The 26390-nt window shown below is 37.6% G+C and overlaps 1 protein-coding gene across 5 annotated transcripts in view; it reads right to left on the reverse strand.

Annotated features, from left to right (window-relative positions):
* The window catches only part of RAPGEF6 (Rap guanine nucleotide exchange factor 6), a 209673-nt gene that overhangs the window by 52040 nt on the left and 131243 nt on the right, over positions 1 to 26390 (reverse strand). For all 5 annotated transcript variants that reach the window (XM_025387398.1, XM_025387400.1, XM_025387397.1 and 2 more), the window contains exons 12-16: positions 24642 to 24806; positions 20531 to 20638; positions 17887 to 18090; positions 14830 to 14938; positions 4750 to 4990 (exon numbers count right to left, since the gene is read on the reverse strand). In XM_025387398.1, the coding sequence (XP_025243183.1) occupies positions 4750 to 4990; positions 14830 to 14938; positions 17887 to 18090; positions 20531 to 20638; positions 24642 to 24806 (827 nt within the window). The remainder of the gene's footprint in view (positions 1 to 4749; positions 4991 to 14829; positions 14939 to 17886; positions 18091 to 20530; positions 20639 to 24641; positions 24807 to 26390) is intronic.

A 26390-nucleotide genomic window follows, 5' to 3' on the forward strand; every position in this document is an offset into this window, starting at 1 on the left:
CGAGGTCAGGAGATCGAGACAATCCTGGCTAACACAGTGAAACCCCGTCTCTACTAAAAATACAAAAAAACTAGCCGGGTGAGGTGGCGGGCGCCTGTAGTCCCAGCTACTCGGAAGGCTGAGGCAGGGGAATGGCATAAACCTGGGAGACAGAGCTTGCAGTGAGCTGAGATCCGGCCACTGTACTCCAGCCTGGGTGACAGAGCGAGACTCCGTCTCAAAAAAAAAAAAAAAAAAAAAAAAGAAAATACAAAAAGTCCTTGTATCTCTTACTGATGCTATTTAACATTGCTTCTGCTTTTGAATGCTCAATAGAGACAATATTGTGTAGCTATAAATACGTAAAGCTGGTTACAAAACTGTAGTAATTAAAGTGTGAGGTGCATAAATGAAAACTATACTGCTATGTACAATCCATGCTATGCCATGAATGAAACAGTATTTAGTTGGCAAAATTTCCATGCTTATTTGAAAGCTGAGTTGATAAAGCCCATTTGGCAAGTAATTGTATCATTCTTACCAAAATAGTCTCCTGAGAAGGTGATGCAGTAACAGAAGCAAAATTGTTTAAAAAAATTTCTCAATATTTCCCCAACACTAAATTTACTTAGGATAAAAGTACTTGGTTTCATATTATGAAACTAAAAAGGCTACATAAATATCAGCAATATGTAAATAAAAAAGAATCCCAATATTTAAAAAGCAATCAAAAAATATGTTGACAAGAAATGGGGAGGAAAAATACAATTCCTGTTAAGCAAGCAAGGCAGTTTATTTTGGGGATTGTTACAATGAATAATACAGAGATGTTACTTAGGCAACTGTGATTTTAAAAACAAAATAAAAGCTGCGTGATTTTAAAAAAGAAAAACAGATTTCCTGAAATGTGAAGAATTCTTAGGTCAATAAAAACCATACTTCTGTCTTAACTTACAGATGTAATTCAAACTAGTAACATTTTTCACTTTAATTTTTAGGAACATTCTTTTAAAATTATATCATGATTTCTTTGGGATTTTGGAATTATCTATTCTTATCTCAAGTATTTGTTCTTTCCTTACATTCTTTCTTTTCTGTGACAACTCATCCTCTACTCTTACAGAATTGAGTGCTGCTAAAGGTAGAGAACAAGTTTCCGTTCTTGGTGCCTCTTCCAAAGAGGTCTGGCACAGAGGAGATGCTCAGAAATTGTGAAACTGAACTCATTAAACATTTTTTTCAATAAAAAAATAACAAATGTTCAAGAAGAAAACTTGTAAAACACAAAAAGAAAGCACAGAAGGGAAAAATTACCTATGAAACCATGCCTTCCAAAAACCACAATCAACATTATGATAGTTTTCCTTCTAGTCATTTTTCTGATGTATAGTACAATTTATTTAACCAATCCTTGCAGTTGGACATTTAGGGTGTTCCAATTTTGTTTTAGTATAGATAAAACAACTTATAGCATCTATATATAAATCTTCATCTAATTACTATTAGAAACAGAACTACTGAATCAAAGAATTTTGTCATTTAAAAATATTTACTGGCCAGGTGCGGTGGCTCAAACCTGTAATCCCAGCACTCTGGGAGGCTAAGGCAGGTGGATCACTTGAGGTCAGGAGTTCCAGAACAGCCTGGCCAACACGGTGAAACCCTGTCTCTACTAAAATTAAAATTTACTTATGTATTTATGTATTTATTTTTATTTTTATTTTTCAGTTGGAGTTTCACTCTGTCGCCCAGGCTTAAGTGCAGTGGCATGATCTTGGCTTGCCACAACCTCCACCTCCCCGGGTTCAAGTGATTTCCCTGCCACAGCCTCCCGAGTAGCTGGGATTACAGGCATGTGCCACACCACGCCCAGCTAATTTTTGTAGTTCTCTTGCCTCAGCCTCCCAAGCAGCTGGGATTACAAGTGTGCGCCACTATGTCCAGCTAGTTTTTTGTATTGTTTGGTAGAGATGGACTTTCACAATGTTGGTCAGGCTGGTCTCAATCTCCTGGCCTCAAGTGATCCCTCCATCTCGGCCTCCCAAAGTGCTGGGATAACAGGTGTGAGATACTGTGTCCAGCCAGAATTTTGCCACTTTTAAAGCTTTTAATAAAAAGGCATCACTTTATATTAGCACACCAGTTTAAACTTTTATAAACTTATTACATTATCAATTCTGTCCCTGACCATTCTTTTTGTCAGTCTGTGAGGAAACAAACGGTATCCAGGATTAAACTGTATATCCTGGATCAGTATCAATACAGACCATCTGAGTCATGTTTTCTGCCTATTTTTCCATTGAAGTTTTAGTGATTTTTTTTTCCTATTTGATTTCTGAGAGCTCTTTATATATAAAGGATAGTATACTTTTGTGTAGCAGAAGGAATTGTCTGAATTCACTTCAACTGACTGTCAATAAATATAAGATACATTCTCAAAAATGCAAAATGGCCAGTCTGAAAGGTAAGACAGCTCTCCCAACAAAACAGCCTCCAGAAACCTTTGACTTCCAAGATAACCTATTTTTTCTGTATTTATGTGGCTGAAATACTTTGCATTTTACTCCTTGGAAACGTGTTTGGAAGGGACAGACAGGTTAATATAAACTTCTGCAGTGCAGCATTTTATTCATATTTATATTCATAACCAAGCGTTTTCTTGTTGACACAAAGCAAGACATCCAATAATCCCTTCTGAGTTTAAGTAAAACTATTTTTACCAGATAGTCCTCTTTTTTGGGTACCAATATAAAGTTATAATGCTTGAAAATATTCAACTGACTGTTCCTGGCGACCTCAGTTCTACACCTCTTACTGCAACCAAAGACAGAATTCAGGTATAGTAACTAATTCCCACACCTGTCACCAAAGGATAATACGGAGTTGAGATACTGATTTAGCTGCCTAAAACTTGAGTACAGCTGGTTAGAATGTGATAGTAACAAGTTGAAGACAGTTATAATTATAGTGTTATCTGTCTTTGGATGATACATGTCACAACTGTGTCACTGGTCAAAATGAGATGCAGTTAATGGGAGAAAGATGTATTCCAGACAAAACCCATTAAGGTTTCTAGAAGTGGAACTCAGGGCATTAACCCCTGAGGAATTCTCTTCATGCATTCTTTTCTGCCTTCTGGATCCTCGGCTTTGTCCCTTTTCCACAGTGACTTCCAGTCATCCCCACCTGTCCCCGACCTCTTCAGCGTAGGCTGGCTCCTCTAACATTCTCCTTACTCAATCCCCATTTGTGAGACCATGCATTTTCTTATAGTGTTCGCTACAGTACACTCAACATTCAAAAATTTTCGTATTTTAAAGTAATGATTTCCATAAGCCACTTGACCTCAAGGATAGAATGAGTAATGAACTTTTAGAAAAAGTTCAGGGTATTTTAATCCTCTGAGTTTCAAATTAAATGAAGAGCAAATGTGTTTCCCTGGCTGGAAATAAGAACTCAGGAAGATGAGCATTTCTGGCTAGAAAATCTCTGAGATGTTTTAATTATTGAAAAAATATTTAAAAATAGCTATCACTAAAGATGAGAGCTGACACAATTCCAAGTTGCCTCCCAATTGTTAACTCTGCTATCACTGCTATATTGTGCTGTATCCACAACCCCAAATCACTAACACGGCCATCAGAGAGGTCTTCCTAAAAAGAACAAATTTTATCAAATCACATGTCTTCTTACGGCTCCCAGTCATGACACAATGAAGTCTATTATCTTTAGCATAATATTCAAGGTCCCTCATAACCTACTTCTCTTGCTCCAGCTCTAGTTATATACACAGAAACACAATCTATTCAAACCTAACAAGTCTGTTCCTGCCTCCACTTATCAACCTATAATGTGAGAACTTTGCAATTTGCTTAGATTATCAACTCTTGGAGGATAAGAACCTTGATCTATTTATCTTCCTGTCTCTGGCTTAGGATATAATAAATGTGTGGAGAATAAGGGTTCCTGATGTGAATTTCTCAGAGTTAAGGACTATCTCTTTTTGTTTCTATAACTATCATCTGGCAAATTACCAGGAACTTTCAGGAGGCAAATAAATATTTTCTTTTAATGTATTTTTTTGAACTTGCTTTATTTCGTTCACTGATTATTCACTGTCTTAACTTATTCAAAATACATGAACTGAGTGCCTAGTATGTGCTAAGTATTGTACTGCTCTTGATTAGAACTTTGGTAATTGCTTCAGGAAGTTGCTAATGTAATATATACTAGAGTCATCCCCCAATCATGACAATTTAGTGGTCTAATTCCATCAGTATTTTACAGACCTTAATTTACATTTAAAATCTTCAAGTATTACTAAGTTTTGGTGATATCCCATTTTGGAAATAGAAATAGGTCTGATTAAAAAGTTCAACTTTAGAATTCAAGAAGGAATAAATGGTGCTGCAAAGGAAAAATGATTTAAAAAAAACAAAAACAAAAACTGGTGAATGAGTCCCAAGATTTAAGGTGTACAATTTGTACAGATCAGGTGACTAAAATTGGACCAAAAATGTTTAAAAATAGATTTCACAAAATAAAATGAGCAGTCTTTTCCAAAATTCAAAATAATGCTATTATATAATCTGAAAGTTGTAACTTCATGAAAGTGATAGGGAGAAGTTCAAATGTATTCTTATTTAAGTACTGTTTGAAGACTTTATGATACACTAGTTAAAGCAAAACTTACCCGTCTCCCCCCACCCCAAATAAAAACTTTATAGTGAAGATGAAAATTCCTGCATGGCTAAGATTGGCATTACCTACCTAAATAGCTTTGGAGGCAAGATACTAAATCGTGTTTTATCCAAAATCTTCCTGATTTTGTTTCTTCCACCTGAAACAGTATTTGCTTTAACTTTCTTACTTCCTTTCTCCTGTGATGTCTGTTCAATATCTCCTGGCACATGCTGGATAGAATGGCGATTACTTTTTTTTTCAGCAATTTTGGGAATATGAGGAACACCAGATTTCTCTTGTTCAGTCCTAAAAAGTAACTCTTTGAACACTGTGGAAATAAAACAAATGTGTCATTTCTTTTCTTCTCGTTAGAAAATTTTTACACCAACAACAAATTTTAAGGATAAATACAGTGATTTTCCATTATTTGAACTTTTGCAGTCTCATTCAACTAAACACTGTCAAGTATTTACCCGTCCTTTAGCAGCTATATCTACTTCTTTCTTTAGTTTTTATACCTGATTATACTTCTGATGTTGCCCAACACTAATACAAGGAAAGTCAGTGGGGGGGAAGGGAAAGGAAGAGGGCAGACTACAGGCAGGTTTGAAAAAAACAGATTCCTATTGAGGTAGTAAGTAATATAACACTAATCAACTAATTTTATAGAAACAGATATTTAGGTTCTATTGTATGTTATTCCTTATAATACAGCTGACCCTTGAACAACATCAGTTTGAACTATGTGGGTCCATTTATACTTGGATTTTTTTCAACCAAACATGGATTGAAAATACAGTATTCTTGGGATGCAAACCTGTGTATGGCTCTGAAGAACCAACTGAGAGTCTGGAATATGCACAAATTTTGGTATACATGGGGTGGAGGTCCTGTAAACAACCCTATGCATATACCGAGGGATAACTACATATGTCACTTGAGATGAGACCTCACTACTATAGTCAGGTTCAGATGTAAAATTTAGATGAGAAAAGCTTTGTCGGTCTTTATTTTTACTTTTACCAAAAAACAGTAATTTTGTTTATTTATTGATTTATTGATTTTGAGACAGAGTCTCACTCTGTCACCCAGGATGGAGTACAGTGGCGCAATCTCAGCTCACTGCAACCTCCACCTTCCGGGTTCAAGCCATTCTACTGCCTCAGCTTCCAGAGTAGCTAGGATTACAGGCACGTATCACCACACCGGGCTAATTTTTATATTTTTAGTAGAGGTGGGGTTTCCCCATCTTGGCCAGGTTGGTCTCGAACATCTGACCTCAGGTGATTCACCCACTTCGGCCCCCCAAAATGCTGGGATTACAGGCATAAGCCACCATGCCCGGCCTAATTTTGGTAATTTAAATTTGGTAATATATAACGATTCCTCACGGTCACATTTATGAGGCTATGTCATTCGGTAAAGCTGCTAAAAAATATCCATTTCAGTGGTCTGAACTAAACAAGTAAACAACCAATCATATCCTAGATACTGCTTTTTTTTTTTTTCTTTTCTGTTTGAGACAGAGTTTCGCTCTAGTTGTCCAGGCTGGAGTGCAATGGTACAATCTCGGCTCACCACAACCTTCGCCTCCTGGGTTCAAGCGGTTCTCCTGCCTTGGCCTCCCGAATAGCTGGGATTACAGACATGACACCAACATACCTGGCTAATTTTGTATTTTTAGCAGAGATGGGGTTTCTCCATGTTGGTCAGGCTGGTCTCAAACTCCTGACCTCAGGTGATCTGCCCGCCTCGGCCTCCCAAAGTGCTGGGATTACAGGCATCAGGGCCATCATGCCTGGCCCTTTTTTTTTCTCCCTTTTTTTGAGAAAGGGTCTCACTCTGTTGCCCAGGCTGGAGTTCAGTGGCATGATCACAGCTCACTGCATCCTTGGCCTTCCTGGGCTCAGGTGATCCTCCAACCTCAGCCTCTTGAGCAGCTGGGATTACAGGAGTGTGCCACCATGCCAAGTTAATTTTTGTATTTTTTTGTAGAGATGGGGTTTTGACATGTTGCCTAGGATGACCTCGAACTTCTAGGCTCAAGAGATCTGCCTGTTTCAGCCTTCCAAAGTGCTGGGATTACAGGCATAAGCCACCGTGCCTGGCCTCAGATATCTATCAAGTCTAACTAAGTCTGGTAAATTACTTCATCCTTAATGAGGGTGCAGGTACATTTGGGAAATTACTTTTTTAGCAATCTATTTGCCTACACCAAATTTTTGCCTTGTGAGGATGGCTACATCTCCTTGGGATAAAGCAAAGATAAATCTGTATAAGGTAAATATCTAGCAGCCATGAGTCATGGCACTGAGGAAGTCTGAATTACAGAGAAATAGTGGTTGTGTATTCTTAGAATAGAGTTAAATGTCTTCAGCTGCATGAGCTGTGGAAGCAAACACTCAGCTTATCATGAGATATAGCTTTGAGCAGTATATGCAGCACCTTTTTTTATTTTTTAAGCTATAAATTATGTAAACATGCCCACTGAAAAATCCAATCACAGAGATTTTTTCTGGAAAACAACAGAAAAGAAAAGCAAGAGTTTCCCATGAAATCAAAGAACTTACAAGTAAGACAGAAATGGATAAAGCCTTAAGAATGGATTAAAACATTTACAACTTGGTATTCACTTGTAAAATCTGGACTGATTTGAGGGTTTCAACAGAAGGACGATATCACATTACCAAAGCACAGTGCAAGTTTATGAAAAGCACATTTTTCTGCTTTCAAAATGATGGAGACTTTTTAGAAGTTACCTTCCATACAGTCTGCATGATTAAAATAAAGTAAAATATTTTTAAAATTTCACGTTATTTTAAGCCATATGGTAATAACATATATACACACACACGCACACATATGTATATATGTACATTTATATATGTATTTTTTGGAAACAGGGTCTGGTGTCACTCTGTCATCCAGGCTGGAGATCACAGCTCACTGCAGCCTTGACTTTATGGGCTCATGTGATCCTCCCACTTTTGCCTCCTGGGTAGCTGGGACTACAGGCATGTGCTACTGCGCCCAGCTCATTTTTTCTATTTTTGTAGAGATGTGGTCTCACTATGTTTCCTAGGCTAGTCTTGAACTCCTGGGCTCAAACAATCCTTCTGGCTCGCCCTCCCAAAGTGATGGGATTATAGGGGTGAGCCACCACGACCGGCCAATACTTTTTAAATCTAAAATTCAGACATTCATTCATTCAAAAAATATTAACCTATAAATATAGGTCAGGTACTTCACTTGATGTTTGTATAATACTCCTGTTGTGGAACTTACAGTCAGTCTAAGACACATAAAACATAACCAGAGGAACTACTTAAAAGAGCAGGAAAGGGCAATCTTCCTTAAGCAAGTCAGTCACCTTGGAAAAAGAAATCAAAAAGATGAGATTTTAACTAGGCAAAGAAGAAGGATGAGTAATCCTAGGTAGAGAAAATCTCAAGTTCAAAGTCCCTGTGGTAGAAGGGAAGTTCAAGAAAATGAAAATGACTAGAGAACAAGGTAGAGATGAGGCCAGATAATACTATGCTGAAGTATTCAAATTTTCTGTTGGAGCAACAGGAAAACTTTGAGAGGGCAGATTTCCTTAGTAGTGTGTATATAAGGTAACTGAATTATTTTTAAAAATTGTTAAATTTGGCTGGATGTGGTGACTCATGCCTGTAATCCCAGCACTTTGGGAGGCTGAGGAGGGCGGATCACTGGAGGTCAGGAGTTCGGGACCAGCTTGGTCAACGTGGTGAAACTCCACCTCTACTAAAAATACAAAAATTAGCTGGGAATGGTGGCAGATGGCTGCAATCCCAGCTACTCCAGAGGCTGAGACAGGAGAATCGCTTGAACCTGGGAGGCGGAGGTTGCAGTGAGCCGAGGTTGAGCCACTGCACTCCAATCTGGACAACAGAGCAAGACGACTCTGCCTCAAAAAAAAAAAAAAAACAAAAAACAAAAACTGTTAAATTTCTCCACTGGACCTGAGTATGTAATTATAAGTAAAAATGTGTGGAGCTTGTAGTTTGTTTTAAAGAAGAGAAACGATTGTGTTAAATTTTAAAAAATAGGGACAAAAATGAAAGGATAACGAGCACACATAGTTACAATGCTATTAAACAGCAGTATCAGACATTGTACATAAACCAAAAGTAAAAGTGCGAAAGAATCTATAAAAGCTTAAATCTGACTACATAAAAACTAAAAATGTCTCTCTTCTTACATACATGTATATGAGTTCACAAACACAAGGAATAAAAGTCAAAACACAAACCACTTGCGGAAAATACTTTCAACTTTTCAACTCTTTAAAAAGAGTTGAAAAAAAAAAGAGTGTCTTGGCCGGGTGCAGTGGCCCACGCCTGTAATCCCAGCACTTTGGGAGGCCGAGGTGAGTGGATCACGAAGTCAGGACATTGAGATCATCCTGGCCATCACGGTAAAACGATTGTGCCACTGCACTCCAGCCTGGGCGACAGAGCGAGACTCCATCTCAAAAAAAAAAAAGACTTTATAGAAAATAAATGCCAAAACACACAAAAAAGGTGCTCAACCTTACTTGTTATTAAATAACGTATATCGAAATTTAAAAGGCTGATTATACCCATGGCAGAGGCTTTTTTTCTGACACAGAGTCCTGCTCTGTTGCCAGGCTGGAGTGCAGTGGTGCGATCTCGGCTTACTGCAACCTCCACCTCCCAGGTTCAAGCGATTCTCCTGCCTCAGCCTCCCGAGTAGCTGGGACTACAGGTGCCCGCCACCACGCCCAGCTAATTTTTGTATTTTTAGTAAAGACAGGGTTAGCCAGGATGGTCTCGATCTCTTGACCTCGTGATCTGCCCGCCTGGGCCTCCCAAAGTGCTGGGATTACAGGCGTGGGCCACTGCACCCGGCCAAGACACTCTTATACACTGATGAATGAAGCATAGATTGTAATAAAACTTTCAGAAAGTAAAACCCTGTAGTGTCTGTCAAAAGTAATTCCACTTTGAGAAATTTATCATATAGATGGATTATATGAGCATAAAAGTACAAAGAATTTTTATTATATCTCTGTTAATAGCAAAAGCTATAAACAATCTAAAATATCTAGCAATATGACATTAACTCAACAGATTATGGTGATAATAGAATTCTATGTAATAATAAAAATTATATAACAAGTAGGTCTGTATGAACCAATGTGAAATGGCACAGAATATTGTACACAGTATGGTTCCACTGTATATCTATTTTTAGTATTTTAGTTTTCAAAATACATGCACGTATTACTTTTATTAAAACTTAAAAAGACAAGTTATCTGAGAAATGGGATTTTGGGATTTAGAGACAGAGTCTCACTCTGTTGCCCAGGCTGGAATGCAGGGACACAATCACAGCTCATTATAGTCTTGAATTCCTGGGCTCAAGTGATCTTCCTGCCTCAGCCTCCCAAGTAGCTGGGACTACAGGTGCACGCTACCATGCCCAGCTAAATTTTAGTGTTGTGCAGAGACCAGGTCTCACTATGTTGCCCAGGCTGGTCTAGGAACTCCTAGCCTCAAGTGATCCTCCCGCCTCAGCCTCCTAAAGTGCTAGAATTACAGGCATGAGCCACCATGCTTGGCTAGAAGTGGGATTTTTATTTTATTATTATTTTTTGAGACAGAGTCTCGCTCTGTCACCAGGCTGGAGTGCAGTGGCGCGATCTCGGCTCACTGCAAGCTCCGCCTCCTGGGTTCACATCATTCTCCTGCCTCAGCCTCCTGAGTAGCTGATACTACAGGCGCCCACCACCACGCCTGGCTAATTTTTTGTATTTTTTAGTAGAGACGGGGTTTCAGCGTGTTAGCCAGGATGGTCTCGATCTCCTGACCTTGTGATCCGCCCGCCTTGGCCTCCCAAAGTGCTGGGATTACAGGCATGAGCCACCGCACCCGGCCTAGAAGTGGGATTTTTAAAGATATTAGTAAGCTGAGGAAGCCAAGAGGAATAGATTAATTAAAATTCCAGAATAGGAAGAGAGTAAACTGAGATTGCCAGCTGTTTTCTTCTCTGGGTGTATTTGCTTAATCTAAATATGAGGTGTGGGTCAGGTAGAGGAACTCTTCGAGGAGAAAGAGAACTTCAGATGGCTGTGAGTGCTTGCATGGAAACTAGAATACAATGAAGCCTAAAAGCAGTGTCACTTTTCTCGAGGGGACAACTGCTATTAGTAGGAGTTCCCTTTTCTCACTCCTTAAGCCAGGCCTCTCCTGAGTACTGTACCACAGTAGTCACATCCAGGTTTCAGGTTGCCTTGAGTCCAACCTAGGGCATACTAGAACTAAAATAATAGTGAATTCATTGCTGGTGGCGGTACTTTGAATTACGGTATTCTTTTGTGAATTGCCTGTTGCTATTTGCTGTTCAGAGTTCTCAAATAAGTGGATCACGATTCTGTCCAGGTTTACTACTAAGCTCAGTGGGAGATGAAGGGTGGTGTGTGTTTACTCCATCTTATCTGGAAATGGAACACTTAATTTGATTTTTATCTTCATGGACATAAGATAGCAAACTTACAATCTGTGTCTGATATTCTGAAGCACCTGTGCTTCTGTTTCTGTTGGTTCTGGTTCATACTGACTTTTAAGAGTACCTCATAATCTTTGCTTGACTCTGTTTTTAAAAAAACTATTTTTAGAAATAACAAGTTGCTGTTAGTATCCTCTAAAGAAGATATTTATTTTCTTTTGTCAGGCACCTGTAATCTAAATCCAGGGCCAAAACTATAAGTTTTCCTGGGTCACCTAGATGGTCAGTTAGGTACAGCGCACATCCACTTCAGACAGAGCTTTTCAAAGTCTCAATCCTAACGAAGGTTGTAATGCTATAGTTTTGGGCACTGAACTACAAACCTGTAAGTTTATCAAGGAGCTCCTCTCAGTTGTATTCTATGGATGGGAAAATGGCCCAGGAAAAAAAGACATCACTTTGGGATATGGTCCCAGGAGTGGAAAAGGCTTTGACACATCCAGAGTTTTTCACTATCTTTTTGGATTGTTATGTTTGTTTATAGTTTTTCATATTTAGTCTAGCTCTTTTAAGTAGTCTTCAGTCAATACTGGAAGTAGAAAGTTGACACAAGTTTTGTTTAACACATTTTCCTCAGCTCATAGTAAGGCCTTTGAAACATGAGTCACACCTTTCTTTTACTCTGGGATATTCTCCGCTATTATTTCCTACATATCTTCTTCCTCACATTTTCTTTTGGATATCCTGGAATAGAGCTTAATTTTACTTTGTCTTTTTGTTCCACAGTCTGGGAGATTTTTCTCAACTTTATTATCTATTCTTTCAAATGAATGTTTTTGTCTGTAAGTTATTTCTTTCTCAATGATTGTTGTTTATTCTTTCCTAATATCCTGTTCTTGTTTCAACGGATAAAATTTTTTTTTTTTTTTTTTTTTTTTTTTGAGATGGAGTCTCGCTCTGTCCCCCAGGCTGGAGTGCAGTGGCGCAATCTCAGCTCACTGCAAGCTCTGCCTCTCAAGGGATAAATTTTTAAATTGCTCTGTGCAGCGTTCTAGAAATGTTTTTCTTCTCTTCTTTAAATATTTTCTCCAGAATGTGTAAGATCACTCATTAGGTCTCTACCACACCCTCTCAATGATCCTGATTCTCCTTATGCTTGGTGATCCCTGAACGTCGGCTTTAAGTAATATAAAAGGACCAAGAATGGTTTGCTCTGGTATTGTGTCTGGAGTTGGTTCCTTCCGGTGGGTTCTTGGTTCGCTGACTTCCAGGAATGAAGTCGGGGACCTTCATGGTGACTGTTACAGCTCTTAAAGATGGTGTGTCTGAGGTTTGTTCCTTCAGATGTGTCCAGAGTTTCTTCCTTCTGGTGGGTTCGTGGTCTCGCTGACTTCAAGAATGAAGCCGTGGACCTTTGTGGCCAGTGTTACAGCTCTTAAAGGTGGTGCAGACCCAAAGAGTGAGCAGCAGCAAGATTTATTGTGAAGAGCAAAAGAACAAAGCTTCCACAACATGGAAGGGGACCCGCAGGTTGGCCCTGCAGGCTGAGGTGGCCCGCTTTTATTCCCTTATTTGTCCCTGCCTACGTCCTGCTGATTGGTCCATTTTACAGAGTGCCAATTGGTCCATTTTACAGAGTGCTGACTGGTGCATTTACAATCCTTTAGCTAGACACAAAGCACCGATCGGTGCATTTTTACAGAGTGCTGATTGTGCATTTACAATCCTTTAGCTAGACACAGAGCACTGACTGGTGCGTTTTTACAGAGTGCTGATTGGTGCATTTACAATCTGTAGCTAGACAGAAAAGTTCTTCAAGTCCCCACTTGACCCAGGAAGTCTAGCTGGCTTCACCTCTCAGTATCACTGAACAAATGTCTTCTGGTCACAGCTTTCCTTTTTGTAGCTCTCCAGACTGCAAGTTTGATACAGGATGACCTAACTGCTCAACTCTATTTCATGGAATGCCAGAGTTACTAGGGATTTATTATGGGCATCCCCACATCTAGAGTAAAATGCTCCATTTCTACAAATATTTTACAAATATTCTGTTGTAATTTAATAGATAAATTAAAATTCCAGAATAGAAAGAGAGTAAACTGAGATTGCCAGCTGTTTTCTTCTCTGGGTGCATTTGCTAAATCTAAACACGAGGTGTTTAGCTTTCTCCTTGGTGTTTTGCTTTCCACCTAGGGTAAGGAAGAAAGAGCTGACTGCTATGTTCCCCCTTTGTGGCACCATGTAACTTCTATCCTCTGCCATATCCAACCTAGGGTTCTGTTGGCCAACTGCTTTCCCACTACTCAAGGGGTTCTGAGGGTATGGCTTCTGTCTTTTGCATCCTTCAGATCTACTTTTTCTGTATCCCAGAGTTCATGAGGTTCACACTATCTCTGTATTTTTATTATTTTTATTCAGAATATTTAATACCAGTTAGTAATCTTTATGTGACTGGTACAAAAGGTTTAAAGGTATCAGATGGTTAGAAGAAACCTAGGAAACAGTGCTAGAGAAATTGAAGCTTGGAAAGACTAAATAATTTGCTCAAAGAGAGCAAGTCCTGCTTTCATATTTTTCGAAACCGGAAATCTCTTTCGTTTAACCTAAAAGTTGGCATTTCTAGATACTAGTACAAACTCCAGGAAATCAAAAAATTCTGAGGGCTTACTTACTTATTCTATGCTAAAGTAACATAATACTAAATTGCCAGTTGACAGTTATATACCAGATTTAACATGATGTAATTCAGTCAAAGGGACTCAAAAAGAGGAAAAAAACCCGTTTCATTTTTCATTATGATTAAGCACAATATAAAAAAGCCAAAGTGAAAAAAATAAAACTCACACTTTCTTTCCATAGGCATAGCTTTTAAAGCCAACTCTTACTTCTCAAATTGTAACCTAAACAACCTAGAGAGATTGTTTTCCTCCCTACTTCATAAGGACTCTTAAATTTTCTTTGATATTTCAATTGCTATATGATTTTACTGTTACTCTTTTCAGAATTTCTGCAAAAATCCTAGTGTCTAAGGCAATCAAATGACAGTATATCTTTCCTACACGTTTAAAAAAACAAACAGTAGATTTGGTTAAAAGTATGAGCTTAGTCACTGATTTAAATATAAACATGATAAAAACACAACAGAGGCACTGTAATCATTTTTCCACACAAAGGTAGAATATGCTTTTATTAGAAATCTGTAATTTACTGAGTACTCGAGTCAATGCTTTACTCAGTTTATTTCCATAAAACAGCTAATCTGGCATTCATATTACTTCAGAAAGCTAGCTTAAAGATTAGAAGTAGACTGATTTGCACACTAGCTGGGGGAAAACATGCCTGCTTATAACTCCTTAGTTTTATTCAGGTTATTCTACATTTCATTCAGTATCCCTCCAGCAGAGTATATAATATATGCTCAGTAGGAATTTCATAAATGACTAACTGTAGCTATACACCTATTTTAAAACTCACTTTTTATCAAAATAATTAAAAACATAATGAAAAATGAAAATTCTAGAATACACAACAGTTCAACACAAAAGATTCTGAAACTAGATTAAGAGCTTAGACAAAAACATGTATACATTTTACTATCTTTTTTTCCACTGCAATGACTTTTCTATTACCAAATTAAGAAGAAAGAGTTCAGGCAATTTTTACAACAAAACTCACCAAAAATGTTGGTCTTCACAGTAAGTGCAAGATGAGTATTATTCCTCAAAATTTCAAGGGCTTTCATAAATGTAATATTCTCAAAGTTTTGTCCGTTTACTTCCATAATCTCAAACGTATTTAAAAAATACCAATTAGTACAGAACAGTATTAGTTACTCCTACAACCTTAAAAGTTTGTTAGTGAATAAATAAAATGAAACTTGAATAAAATGTACTCCTATGTGAACAACAGTTATCTCTGTGAGAATTTGGACTACTGTATTTCTTTTTCTCTACATTGTTGTATTTTCCAAATTCTTTACTATAAACATTTTTTAAAATTAATGCCCTCTGGGATCACACTGAGGAAATTTTAAAAATACCCACACCAGACGGTTTATGAAGGAAAAAAATTAATCATGGCAGATCAGCTCATAAAAATTATTGCCTGCAAATGTATATACAAATTTGTCAAATATTCTCAATGTAAATTTACTGCATTTCAAAGAGAGGTAATTCTTTTAAAAGGAGTACTCTAAATATATTTAATATGATTTTCTGCCACTGATTGAATCAGGCAGCCAAATAGCAAGAAGCACAACTGAAATGGGTTCTTCTTCCAGGTAAACACTGCTGACCCTTCACAACAGGGCTTCCCCAATTTGGCTGTACCTCAGAATCACAGAAGCAGTTTATTTTAAGAAGTACTGATTCTAAGGGAAAAGGATAAAAAAATTTAGCAAAAACTAGTCAAAAACTAGTCAGAACAGAGAGTGGATCTAGGGGATCAACATAAAAATTTCAAAAGAATAAGAAAAAGAGTGAAAAAAATATTAGGGAAAGGAAAAAAAAATTCCATAGAAGTAAAATTCCCAGAGTTGAAAAAAGACTTGCATCTATGCACTAAAATGTCTTATCTAGTACCATGCAAAAATAATAAAAAGACATGTTTTTAAAAACATATCCCAATGAAATTTCTGTGTTCCAAGGAGAAAGAATAAAGTATCTATAAACATCATTGTGGGAAGATAACCCAAAGGTACCTACAAAAAACTCTTGCAAAGAGTTTGGACTTCTCTTGGGCAACGTTAAGTTGATGTGATAACTTTCTGTGACTTTAGTGTTCTGAGGGAAAAGTCACTGTTGGAAAAAGATGTTATACTCCATTGAACACAAGTATCTTCAGGAAGGCAAGAACATATAATACTATATCACCCATCTGTTCCTTAAAAAAGTACTAAAAGTACCACCAAAGATAACTGAAATGAATTGAAATAATGGAGATATACAGTGCAAATGAAATGGAAGTGATCAATGAAATCAGTTAAACAAGTGTAAATTTCTAAATGCTTGTTTAAAAGCTTATGAAACTTAATGCAAATGTCAAAAGCCTTCTTGAAACAGAAGATACATAATGTTAAAAAATAACAATAATAATGTAGATGTAAAATCTCAGATCATTTCAGCAGTAGCTGTGAAGATTGAAGGAAGAAGTAAAAGCATGATAAATTCATTCTCAGGGATGATTTCACTAGTGCACGCGTGCGCGCGCGCGTGCGTGTGTGTGTGTGTGAAGAATTAGATTATTAAATGTGTCTGTGATACAAATAACTGAACAACAAATATACTGACTCCAGGATCCTAGCTGTTAGACATTCCTAATGAGTAGTCTGGGGTAAGGCCCAGAAAACTCTACTGTGGAAGCTGTCCTGGGAATTGTATGCTGTTTAGCAGCATCCTCAGCCTCTGTTCACCAACATGCCAGTAGTAATCCCCAAGTCATAATAATAAAAAATATCTGCAGACATTGCCACTAGTTGAGAACCACTGTTGTAGAGTGTAGAACCTTTCATAATATGAATGAGCTCATAATTTAAAAAAAATTATAGCATGACTCAGTTAAAATAAAGCCACATTCTAAAATGAAAGAACAAAATTTTAAATGGGGAAAAAGCAAGTTTCCTAAATGATTCTGATGATCAGGCAGATTTGGGAGACCACCCTTTGAAGTACATGAGAATCATCTAGAGCAGAGGTTCCCAACTGCCAGGACACAAACCCATGGCCTTTTAGGAACTGGGTCACACAGCAGGAGGTGAGCAGTGGGCCAGTGAGCATTACCACCTGACCTCCGCCTCCTGTTAAATCAGCAGTGACATTAGATTCTCATAGGAGTGTGAACCCTGATGAGAACTGCAAATGCAAGGGATCTAGGGCACTCCTTATGAAAATTTAACGTCTGACTGCCTGATGACCTGAGGTGGATCAGTTTCATCCAAAAACCATCTCCATCCCCCCAGCTCCAACTCCCTGGTCCGTGGAAAAACTGTCTTCCACAAAACTGGTCCCTGGTGCCAAAAAGGTTGGAGACCACTGATCTAGAGAGTTTTGTTAAAAATACAGATGTTCAGACATCATTGCTTAAGAATGTGGTCAATATAATTAACAGGATTGAGAAAAGACTGGGAATTGCATTTTTTATGTAACAAAGTTGCCAGCAAGTCACATTTGGAATAGGCTGCTCTATACTTTCCTAATGCCTACACTAAAAAAATAAATCACCATCAAAATTCCTAAGAGTGTCTTTTTTCCTAGTCCCCCATTTGGCTCACTTTGCTTATGGATATAGTTACGTTACCATATGAACATAATTTAATGATTACCATAACCTTCAGTAATCTGCAGCCACTTACATTTGAGAGTGCTATGAGGTAGAAGTCCTGTCTCCTTCAAAACTTGCAAGGGTGCTAATTCATATATTGATCGTTCTGGAGTATTCTCAAGTTGCCAGCTTATAATCCATGAAGGATAGGCAGGCCCATTCAAAGGAGGTCATGTTGATAGAGCTCAGTAGACCATGTTATTTCTGGTCACACTACACCAAATTTTCCATTAAAAGTAATAAATATATGACAAATACATTTTAAAAATAAACCATGTACAGATACTACCTCTAAAAAAAGGCTCAGAAAAATATTTCCTTAAACTGATCATGCTTTCTGGAAGATGAGAACAAAAGCAGCAGGCACAATACTTTTAAGAAGGCTTGAATATAAGTGGTTGGTTATCTACTTACCTGATCACCACGTTTTAGTCCTGAATCAGCAGCTTTGCTACCAGGTTCTACTCCTTCAACAAAAATACCAAATCCCTTCTCACTTCCTCCATTAAGGCTGAATTGTAGAGGGGACTCGCGGGAAGCCTTCTGCAGCACAACCTGTCTCCACTTAGCCTTTGCAGCACAGGCAATATTCAATAACCGGAGATGACCATTCATCTTCTGTAAAGCAGAAAAGGGTAAATGTATATAAATGTATCTATTCCTAGGTTTTTAAAAAGTCACCTAAAATTATTAGAATTAGAGTTATAAATATACATGTATAAGCTGAGGTAAACAAAACTGAAGAAGGGGGCACTCCCACTCAAAGCACTCTCAACGAGATTTCTTAATATGATTATAAGACCTTTAAATTATCATAGGTTAAAAAAGATTTCCAAGCGATGTCTCAATTACAGAGAGATGACAAAAAATTACTTATAATTTCTTAAACTTTTCTTAATACACACTCTTCTCCCACCTTGCTTATCTCCTGGCTGTTATATAAAACCAGAATCTTTAAAATCTTTATTCAAAACCTTGAACGACTTGAACCACCTTTTCAAATACTGTCCAATGTTCAAAGAAACATTCAAGTTTTCACCTCGTCCAGAAAAGACTTCCTTCTTGTGTTATTTTAGCTCTTCCTTAAACTCAGTAATAGTCTGACTTCCAGTTCTAATTCCAGTTTCAATTATCTCAAATAGTGTTAATATGTGCAAATCTCATGTCAATAACAAAAAGCTAAAGTTTTATTTTTTTTAAAGCAGTCACCAAGTCTTAATATTTGTTCTGATCCTACATTAATGCCTTTGAGTATAAAGTAGAATGCAATGAATACCTGATGGCTAACTGACTAGTGGAAAAAAAATCCCATAACTTTTTTTTCCACACTCTGATGTCCCTTGAATATTTACACAACCAACACAGGATGAGTCAAATGATAGTGGAGTGCCTCTATAACCCTTTAAACAAGTTCCCAGTGTTGTTCACTCTCCCCATTTTATATAGAGCACATGCGCTGCTGAGAAGTCAACAGGAACCACGGAGTAACGAAAGGGACCAGATTTGTCAATTTTTCCCACTTCATTCAATTCAATCCACTTATGCTCTGTAACTAATAATTACAGCTCTTGAGCATTTGCTATGTGACAGGTTTTGTGTACAGACTGTTATGCTTATCAGCTCATTATAATCCATACAACAATCTCAATGAACTAGGAACTACTATCTTTACAAATAACACAACTCAGGCATAAGATCAGGCAATCTGTCTGAGTTTACAACTCTAGCAAATGGTGGAGCTTGAACTGTACTCCTAAAACACTATGCTACATTACTACTTATTTCCTAAAATTTCAAGTTACTTGGAGCAGGTAACCAAGTCACAGCTCAAAGTTTTATATCTGACAGGGAGAATAAAATGAATTCATGAATAGCTACTGTGGACTTTGAGGGAATTATCTTAGCTGCTGTACATTTAGAAAAGGTGAATCCCATGTAGAAAAGAAACCTAGAAAGTCTTAATATAGATTTGATATTTAGGATATGCACTGGAAAATGAAACAGTTTCAATAGGCAAGGAAAAGAAAATTCTAGCATGGTCTGGATGCAGAACTGGAAAATAAAATAAAATAGTTTGATTTGGCTATAATCTAGGGTACACAGGAAAAAGGGCAAAAAGGTAGGCAAGGGACCTGAATATATGGGGGAGGAACTGCTTTGGTAGTAAGTATAGTTTACTGACAAAGAGAATAATAGTCATCACACGTGTGTTTTAAAAGCAATCTTTTGGCCACACAGAATGAACTAGAAGAGCAACTAGAACTAGGATCAGTTAGCAGGTTATTATAACAGATCAGATATAATGAAATAATTAAGCCCTAAACTAGGCAGTAAAAAAGAAATGGCTGAGAGAGACCATAAGAAAATATGTGAACATACAGGTATATGACTAAATCAGTGACCTAGGTGACTTTAGCAACTGACTGGAAATCCTGGCCAGGGAATTCAAGAGAGTGAGGGTACACATGTAACACCAGGTTTATAAGCCTGAGTGACTAAGAGATAAGAATGTCATTAGTCTTAATACAGAAATGGAAGAGTAGGGCCGGGCACGGTGGCTCACGCCTGTAATCTCAGCACTCTGGAAGGCTGAGGCGGGCAGATCACGAGGTCAGGAGTTCAAGACCAGCCTGGGCAATATGGTGAAACCCTGTCTCTGCTAAAAATACAAAAACTAGCTGGGCGTAGCGGCACACGCCTGAAGTCCCATCTACTCAGGAGGCTGAGGCAGGAGAATTGCTTGAACCCAGAAGGCGGATATTGCAGTGAGCCAAGACTGTGCCACTGCACTCCAGCCTGGGCAACAGAGCGAGACTCCGTCTCAAAAAAAAAAAAGAAAAGAAAAAAAAGAAATGGAAGAGTCAGGAAGGAGTGTAAATGTTGTTTTAATTGGGGTGGCAAAGAATAAATGAACAAAATTCTAAAATATAGATTTGGAAGTTCTAAGAATGGACATTTAAGACAAAGGAGATGAAAGCTACTGCTGTTCTGAGTTTGCTGGTGTTGGGGGTGGGGAAACCACGACACTCTGAAGAATATAAATTATTTTTAGCCTTACTGTATCTTCCAGATTTTTTTCAAATTCCTCTAGAAATCGAGTCATAGCAGGGTCACCTTCAAAATCATTAAAATGATTATTTACCCATAATAATACAATCCGTGTCACCTGTGGAAACATAAATAGGCAGCATACAGTTATAAGAGGCATTCCTTCTGCAAAACTAGATTCTAAAAGCATGTCTAAAACTCATGAAGAACTGACAACCCTCTTGATTCCTCCCTTTGTAAAAAAGGCTCATTCTAATAGAAAGGCATGGCTTAGTTTGAGCTTTTGCTTCCCTGTGTACAGAAGTAACAGAGCCAGGATTCTGTCCACTCAGTGAGAAGACACAAGCCTGTTTGTTAAGATAAAAGAAGTACACAGAATATCTATTTCAGGTAGCACCTTAAAATGCAAACTTCATGTCATAAAGCAGGCAATCCTATCAATCAAAAATCCCTATCAAAAGCGTTTCCATGGTCAAGAACATGTTTAACCAAAATTGTAACAAAAACAAATCTGAGTCTTGTGCGGTGGCTCACACCTGCAATCCCAGCAACTCAGGTGGCTGAAGCAAGGAGGATCCCTTGAGTCCAGGAGTTTGAGACCAGCCTGGGCATAGCAAAACCCTGTCTCTATAAAAATTAAAAAACAAAACAAAAACTCTTAAAAATCTGAAACTTCTTTCATTATAAACACTGTAAATTTTCAAACTGCAGAATCGTTTACTTTGCTCAAGAAAAGTTAAAAATTAAGCTGATTTGAATAAAGTGCCTAACAATGTAAGGAATGAGCCATATTTTTTTAAACTGTGGTAGAATCCACATAAAATTCACTATTTTAATGATTTTAAAGTTCATAATCCAGTGGCATTTAGTACCTTAACAATATTGTGTAACCATCACCATTGTCTAGTTCTGAGTTCTGGAACATTTTCATCACTCCAAAAGAAAACCTCAAACTCATTCAGCATTCGCTTACCATTCTGCCCTCTCTCCAGCCCCTGGCAGCTACTAGTCTGCTTTTCTGTCTATTTGTCTGTCCTGGCTATTCCACATAAATAGAATCATACAATACCTAGTCTTTTGTGACTGGCTTCTTAATGTTTTCAAGGTTCATCATGGTATAGTAAAGTATTAGTACTTCTTTTCTTCTTATGGCTGAATAATATTTTATTGTATGGCTATACCACATTTTGTTTATCCATGATGGGCATTTGGGTCATTTGGCTATTGTCAATAGTGCTGCTACAAATATTTATGTGCAAGTTTTCATTTGCACATGTGTTTTTCATTCTTTGGGTATATACCTAGGATTAGAATTGCTGGGCTATATGGTAACTCTATGTTTAACTTTTTGAAGAACTGCTCAAACTGTTTTTCCGCAGAGGTAATACCATTTTACATTCCTATCATCAATGTGTGTAGGGTGGGGGTGGGGAGGCGGGTTCAATGTCTCCATACCGTAGGCAACGTCTGTTACTTTTTCTTTCTTCCCCCTTTTTAAAAGCCATCCTAGTGGGTGTAAAGTGGTATCTCATTGAGGTTATGACTGCATTTCTCTATGATTAATGATATTGAATCAAGATGGATTCAAGACTTAAATGTTAGACCTAAAACCATAAAAACCCTAGAAGAAAAACTAGGCAATACCATTCAGGACACAGGCATGGGCAAGGACTTCATGTCTAAAACACCAAAAGCAATGGCAACAAAAGTCAAAATTGACAAATGGGATCTAATTAAACTAAAGAGTTTCTGCATAGCAAAAGAAACTACCATCAGAGTGAACAGGCAACCTACAGAATGGGAGAAAATTTTTGCAATCTACTCATCTGACAAAGGGCTAATATCCAGATCCTACAAAGAACTCAAACAAATTTACAAGAAAAAAACAAACAACCCCATCAAAAAGTGGGCAAAGGATATGAACAGACACATCTCAAAAGAAGACATTTATGCAGCCAACAGACACATGAAAAAATGTTCATCATCACTAGCCATAGAGAAATGCAAATCAAAACCACAATGAGATAACATCTCACACCAGTTAGAATGGCGATCATTAAAAAGTCAGGAAACAACAGGTGCCAGAGAGGATGTGGAGAAATAGGAACACTTTTACACTGTTGGGGGGACTGTAAACTAGTTCGACCATTGTGGAAGACAGTGTGGCGACTCCTCAAGGATCTAGACCTAGAAATACCATTTGACCCAGCCATCCCATTACTGGGGATATACCCAAAGGATTATAAATCATGCTGCTATAAAGAGACATACACAGGTATATTTATTGCAGCATTATTCACAATAGCAAAGACTTGGAATCAACCCAAATGTCCATCAATGATAGACTGGATTAAGAAAATGTGGCACATATACACCATGGAATACTATGCAGCCATAAAAAAGGATGAGTTCATGTCCTTTGTAGGGACATGGATGCAGCTGGAAACCATCATTCTCAGCAAACTATTGCAAGAACAGAAAACCAAACGCCGCATGTTCTCACTCATTGGTGGGAACTGAACAATGAGAACACTTGGACACAGGAAGGGGAACATCACACACCGGGGCCTGTTTTGGGGTGGGAGGAGTGGGGAAGGATAGCATTAGGAGATATACCTAATGTAAATGACAAGTTAATGGGTGCAGCACACCAACATGGCACATGTATACATATGTAACAAACCTGCACGTTGTGTACATGTACCCTAGAACTTAATAGTATAAAAAAAAACAAAAAACAAAAACAGAAGAAACCAAAAAGAACAAGACTAACAGGTATGACTACATTAATATGTGAAACTTGTTTCTGGTAAGTGATAACATAAACAAACAAACAAAAAAAAGATATTGAACATCTTTGTCATGTGCCTGTTGGCCATTTACATATCTTCTTTGGAGAAATGTCTATGCAAGTCCTTGGTCCATGTTTAAACTGTGCTGTCTTTTCGTTGTTGAGTTGTAAAATATCTTGGATATTAAACCTTTATCAGATATATAATTTTCTCTTATTCTGTGCAATGTCTTATCTTTCTTGACAGTGTCCTTTGATGCAAAAATAATTTTAATTTTGATGAGGTCCAATTATCTATTTTTTTCTTTTGTTGCTTGTGCTTGGGTGTCGTGTTTTCATATTTGAGAAACCATCGCCAAATCCAAGACCATGATAATCTACCCGTATCTTCTCTTTTAAGGCATTATAGTTTTAGCTCTTCTGTCTCTGATCCACTTTGAGTACATTTTTGTTTAGAGTATAAGGTAACAATCCATTTTCATTCTTTTGCACATGGATAATTATTACTAAATCATATTTTTGTTCATTCCCAAAGCACACCTTTATTTTTTTGGCAACTAAAGTAAATATATTTAATTCTAAGAAAAAATGTGAGAGGTGTGCAAGCCTGCAGTTTTAGATGTTAGTCTCCTACATAATTCTGCGGTCTACCTGCAACCAGTTTATTTCCTTTAAAATATAATTCGAAAAGACACACCAGGCAATTATGATCCTACTTTTATTTTCTTGAAACAACTTATTCCTTACCAATTTGTGGAGGTATCACTAGTCTTTTCATTAAATGTACAAACATATCCCATGAAGATAATTTAAAATAATGAACAATAATACAAAAAAAATTCAAAAGGTAGATTTAAATAAGTCACAGGATATATTAAGGTTTGATAAATTATTTTCAAATGATTATAAATTAACTCAAGAAAATAAATATATTCCAATTTTGAAACTTAAAAGCAATCTGCCCTCTTGAAAAAATATATTTGATGAATATTCTTTTTAAAATATTAAATCCGTTTTAAAATGTTTTATTGATCTCCAGAAACAATCAAATATTTCGGTAAAATTCTAAAATACTCTCATGTAACTATTATGTTTCCCGAACTTATAGCTATACCAGAGCTTTATTTCACTTTTTGCCTTTTAAGGCTCTCATCCACTTTTAACATGCTATTCTGTCATAAAAGTAAGCAGAGAATGTCTTTCAGATTCACTAATTTTTTTAGGTGTGCTGAATCTTAATATCATAATAAACATGTAATCTATCAACTATAAAAATTTCATGAATAAAATTTCGGGTTAAAATCACTTTCATTCCCTTTATAAAACCAACCTTATCTCTTAAGCTGTCGATCTTAAACCATTCCAATAGTTTGATCCCAACATCCAAAGGACTTTCAAGAAATGTCCTATAAGTTAATAGAAAATCTTCTATATAAGTTGGATCCACGATAGAATGTTCTTCTATTAAATGCATTATGAGACGCTCAGGTGTTGCCTAAAAATCCAAGGATAGGAAGGATTAGAAAATAAATGACCCAACAACCAAAGAACTACTGTTGATTACTCCCCTTTGTAGCTACTTGATTAGACAAATCATCAAAGTAGAGTTTCGCCCTTAAATCCTTAGCGCTGGGAGAATTGGAATCCAAACTTAATTGTAATCCACCAGCATCCAGAGGCTGAGACACAGAAAAGGCAGAGAAATAGATAGCCAACAGCACTCACTCAGCTGAAGCTGTTTTCACTGGCATTTCATCATAGCAGGACCTCTGAACTTCACTAACTTAGCTCTGGTGTGGGCTGTTATTGCCACTTCTCCTACAACCAGGGCATGCACTTACTGTCTCAAGGCAACAAAAGAGGTGAAAGTTAAACTAAAGAAAGAAAGAAAAAAGAAGGAATGAAAGGGAAGAAAGAAAGAAAAAAAGAAAAAAGAAAGCTTTTCTCCAAATTTAATCCACCTCAAAAATCTTTTCTGACCAGGCTGTAGGAAGAACACACCAGTTCAAGAGAGCCTGTATTATTATTATTGGTACTTCCCAGAATAAATGTTTCCTTTTCTACAGTTCCTCTCATACAGTTTCCTCTCCATGCTAGGTCACCATATTGAGAGGAACCAGAAGTTCTACTGACAGTTTTGAAATTAATTCAGAGTTTTAAATGCTTATTTCCAACCTTATAAAAGAATATAAACAGGCCAGGAGCAGTGTGGCTGATGCCTGTAATCCTAGCACTTTGGGAGGCAGAGGCAGGTGGATAACCTGAGATCCAGAGTTCAAGACCAGCCTGGCCAACCTGGTGAAACCCCATCTCTACTAAAAATACAAAAATTGGCTGGTTGTGGTAGCAGGCACCTGTAATCCCAGCTACTCAGGAGGGTGAGGCAGGAGAACTGCTTGAACCTGGGAGGTGGAGGTTGCAGCGAGCTGAGATCATGCCATTGCACTCCAGCTTGGGCCACAAGAGCGAGACTTTGTCTCAAAAAGAAAGAATATAAACCAACATTTCCATACTGCTCTTCTTTGAGCTTCTGAACCAATGTTTACTACCCTTTGTAGTTTTTTCAAAGGTTGGCACAAGAACAAATACAGAAACAAGATGTTAAGCCTGATATAAAAACCATTACCCATAACACCCAATCTTCAATTTGTTGCATTCATCCACTAGAATAACTGTATGGTAAACATACATTAATACTAACAATGTTCTTTATGTAAGAATTTATTAAAAATAAAAAGGTACCTTATTTATTAAAGGTACTTTATTAAAAGGTAGTTTATTTTTATTTATTTATTTTTGAGACATCGTCTGGCTCTGTTGCCCAGGCTGGAGTGCAGCTGCGTGATCTCAGCTCACTGCAACTTCCGCCTTCTGGGTTCAAGCAATTCTCCTGCCTCAGCCTCCTGAGTAGCTGTGATGACAGGCGTGCACCACCACGCCCGGCTAATTTTTGTATTTTTAGTAGAGACAGGGTTTCACCATGTTGGTCAGGCTGGTCTCGAACTCCTGACCTCGTGATCCACCCTCCATGGCCTCCCAAAGTGCTGGGATTACAGGCGTGAGCCACTGTGCCTGCCCC

This window comes from Theropithecus gelada, chromosome 6, assembly GCF_003255815.1.
Source record: "Theropithecus gelada isolate Dixy chromosome 6, Tgel_1.0, whole genome shotgun sequence".
In the NCBI taxonomy this organism is placed as follows: Eukaryota; Metazoa; Chordata; class Mammalia; order Primates; family Cercopithecidae; genus Theropithecus; species Theropithecus gelada.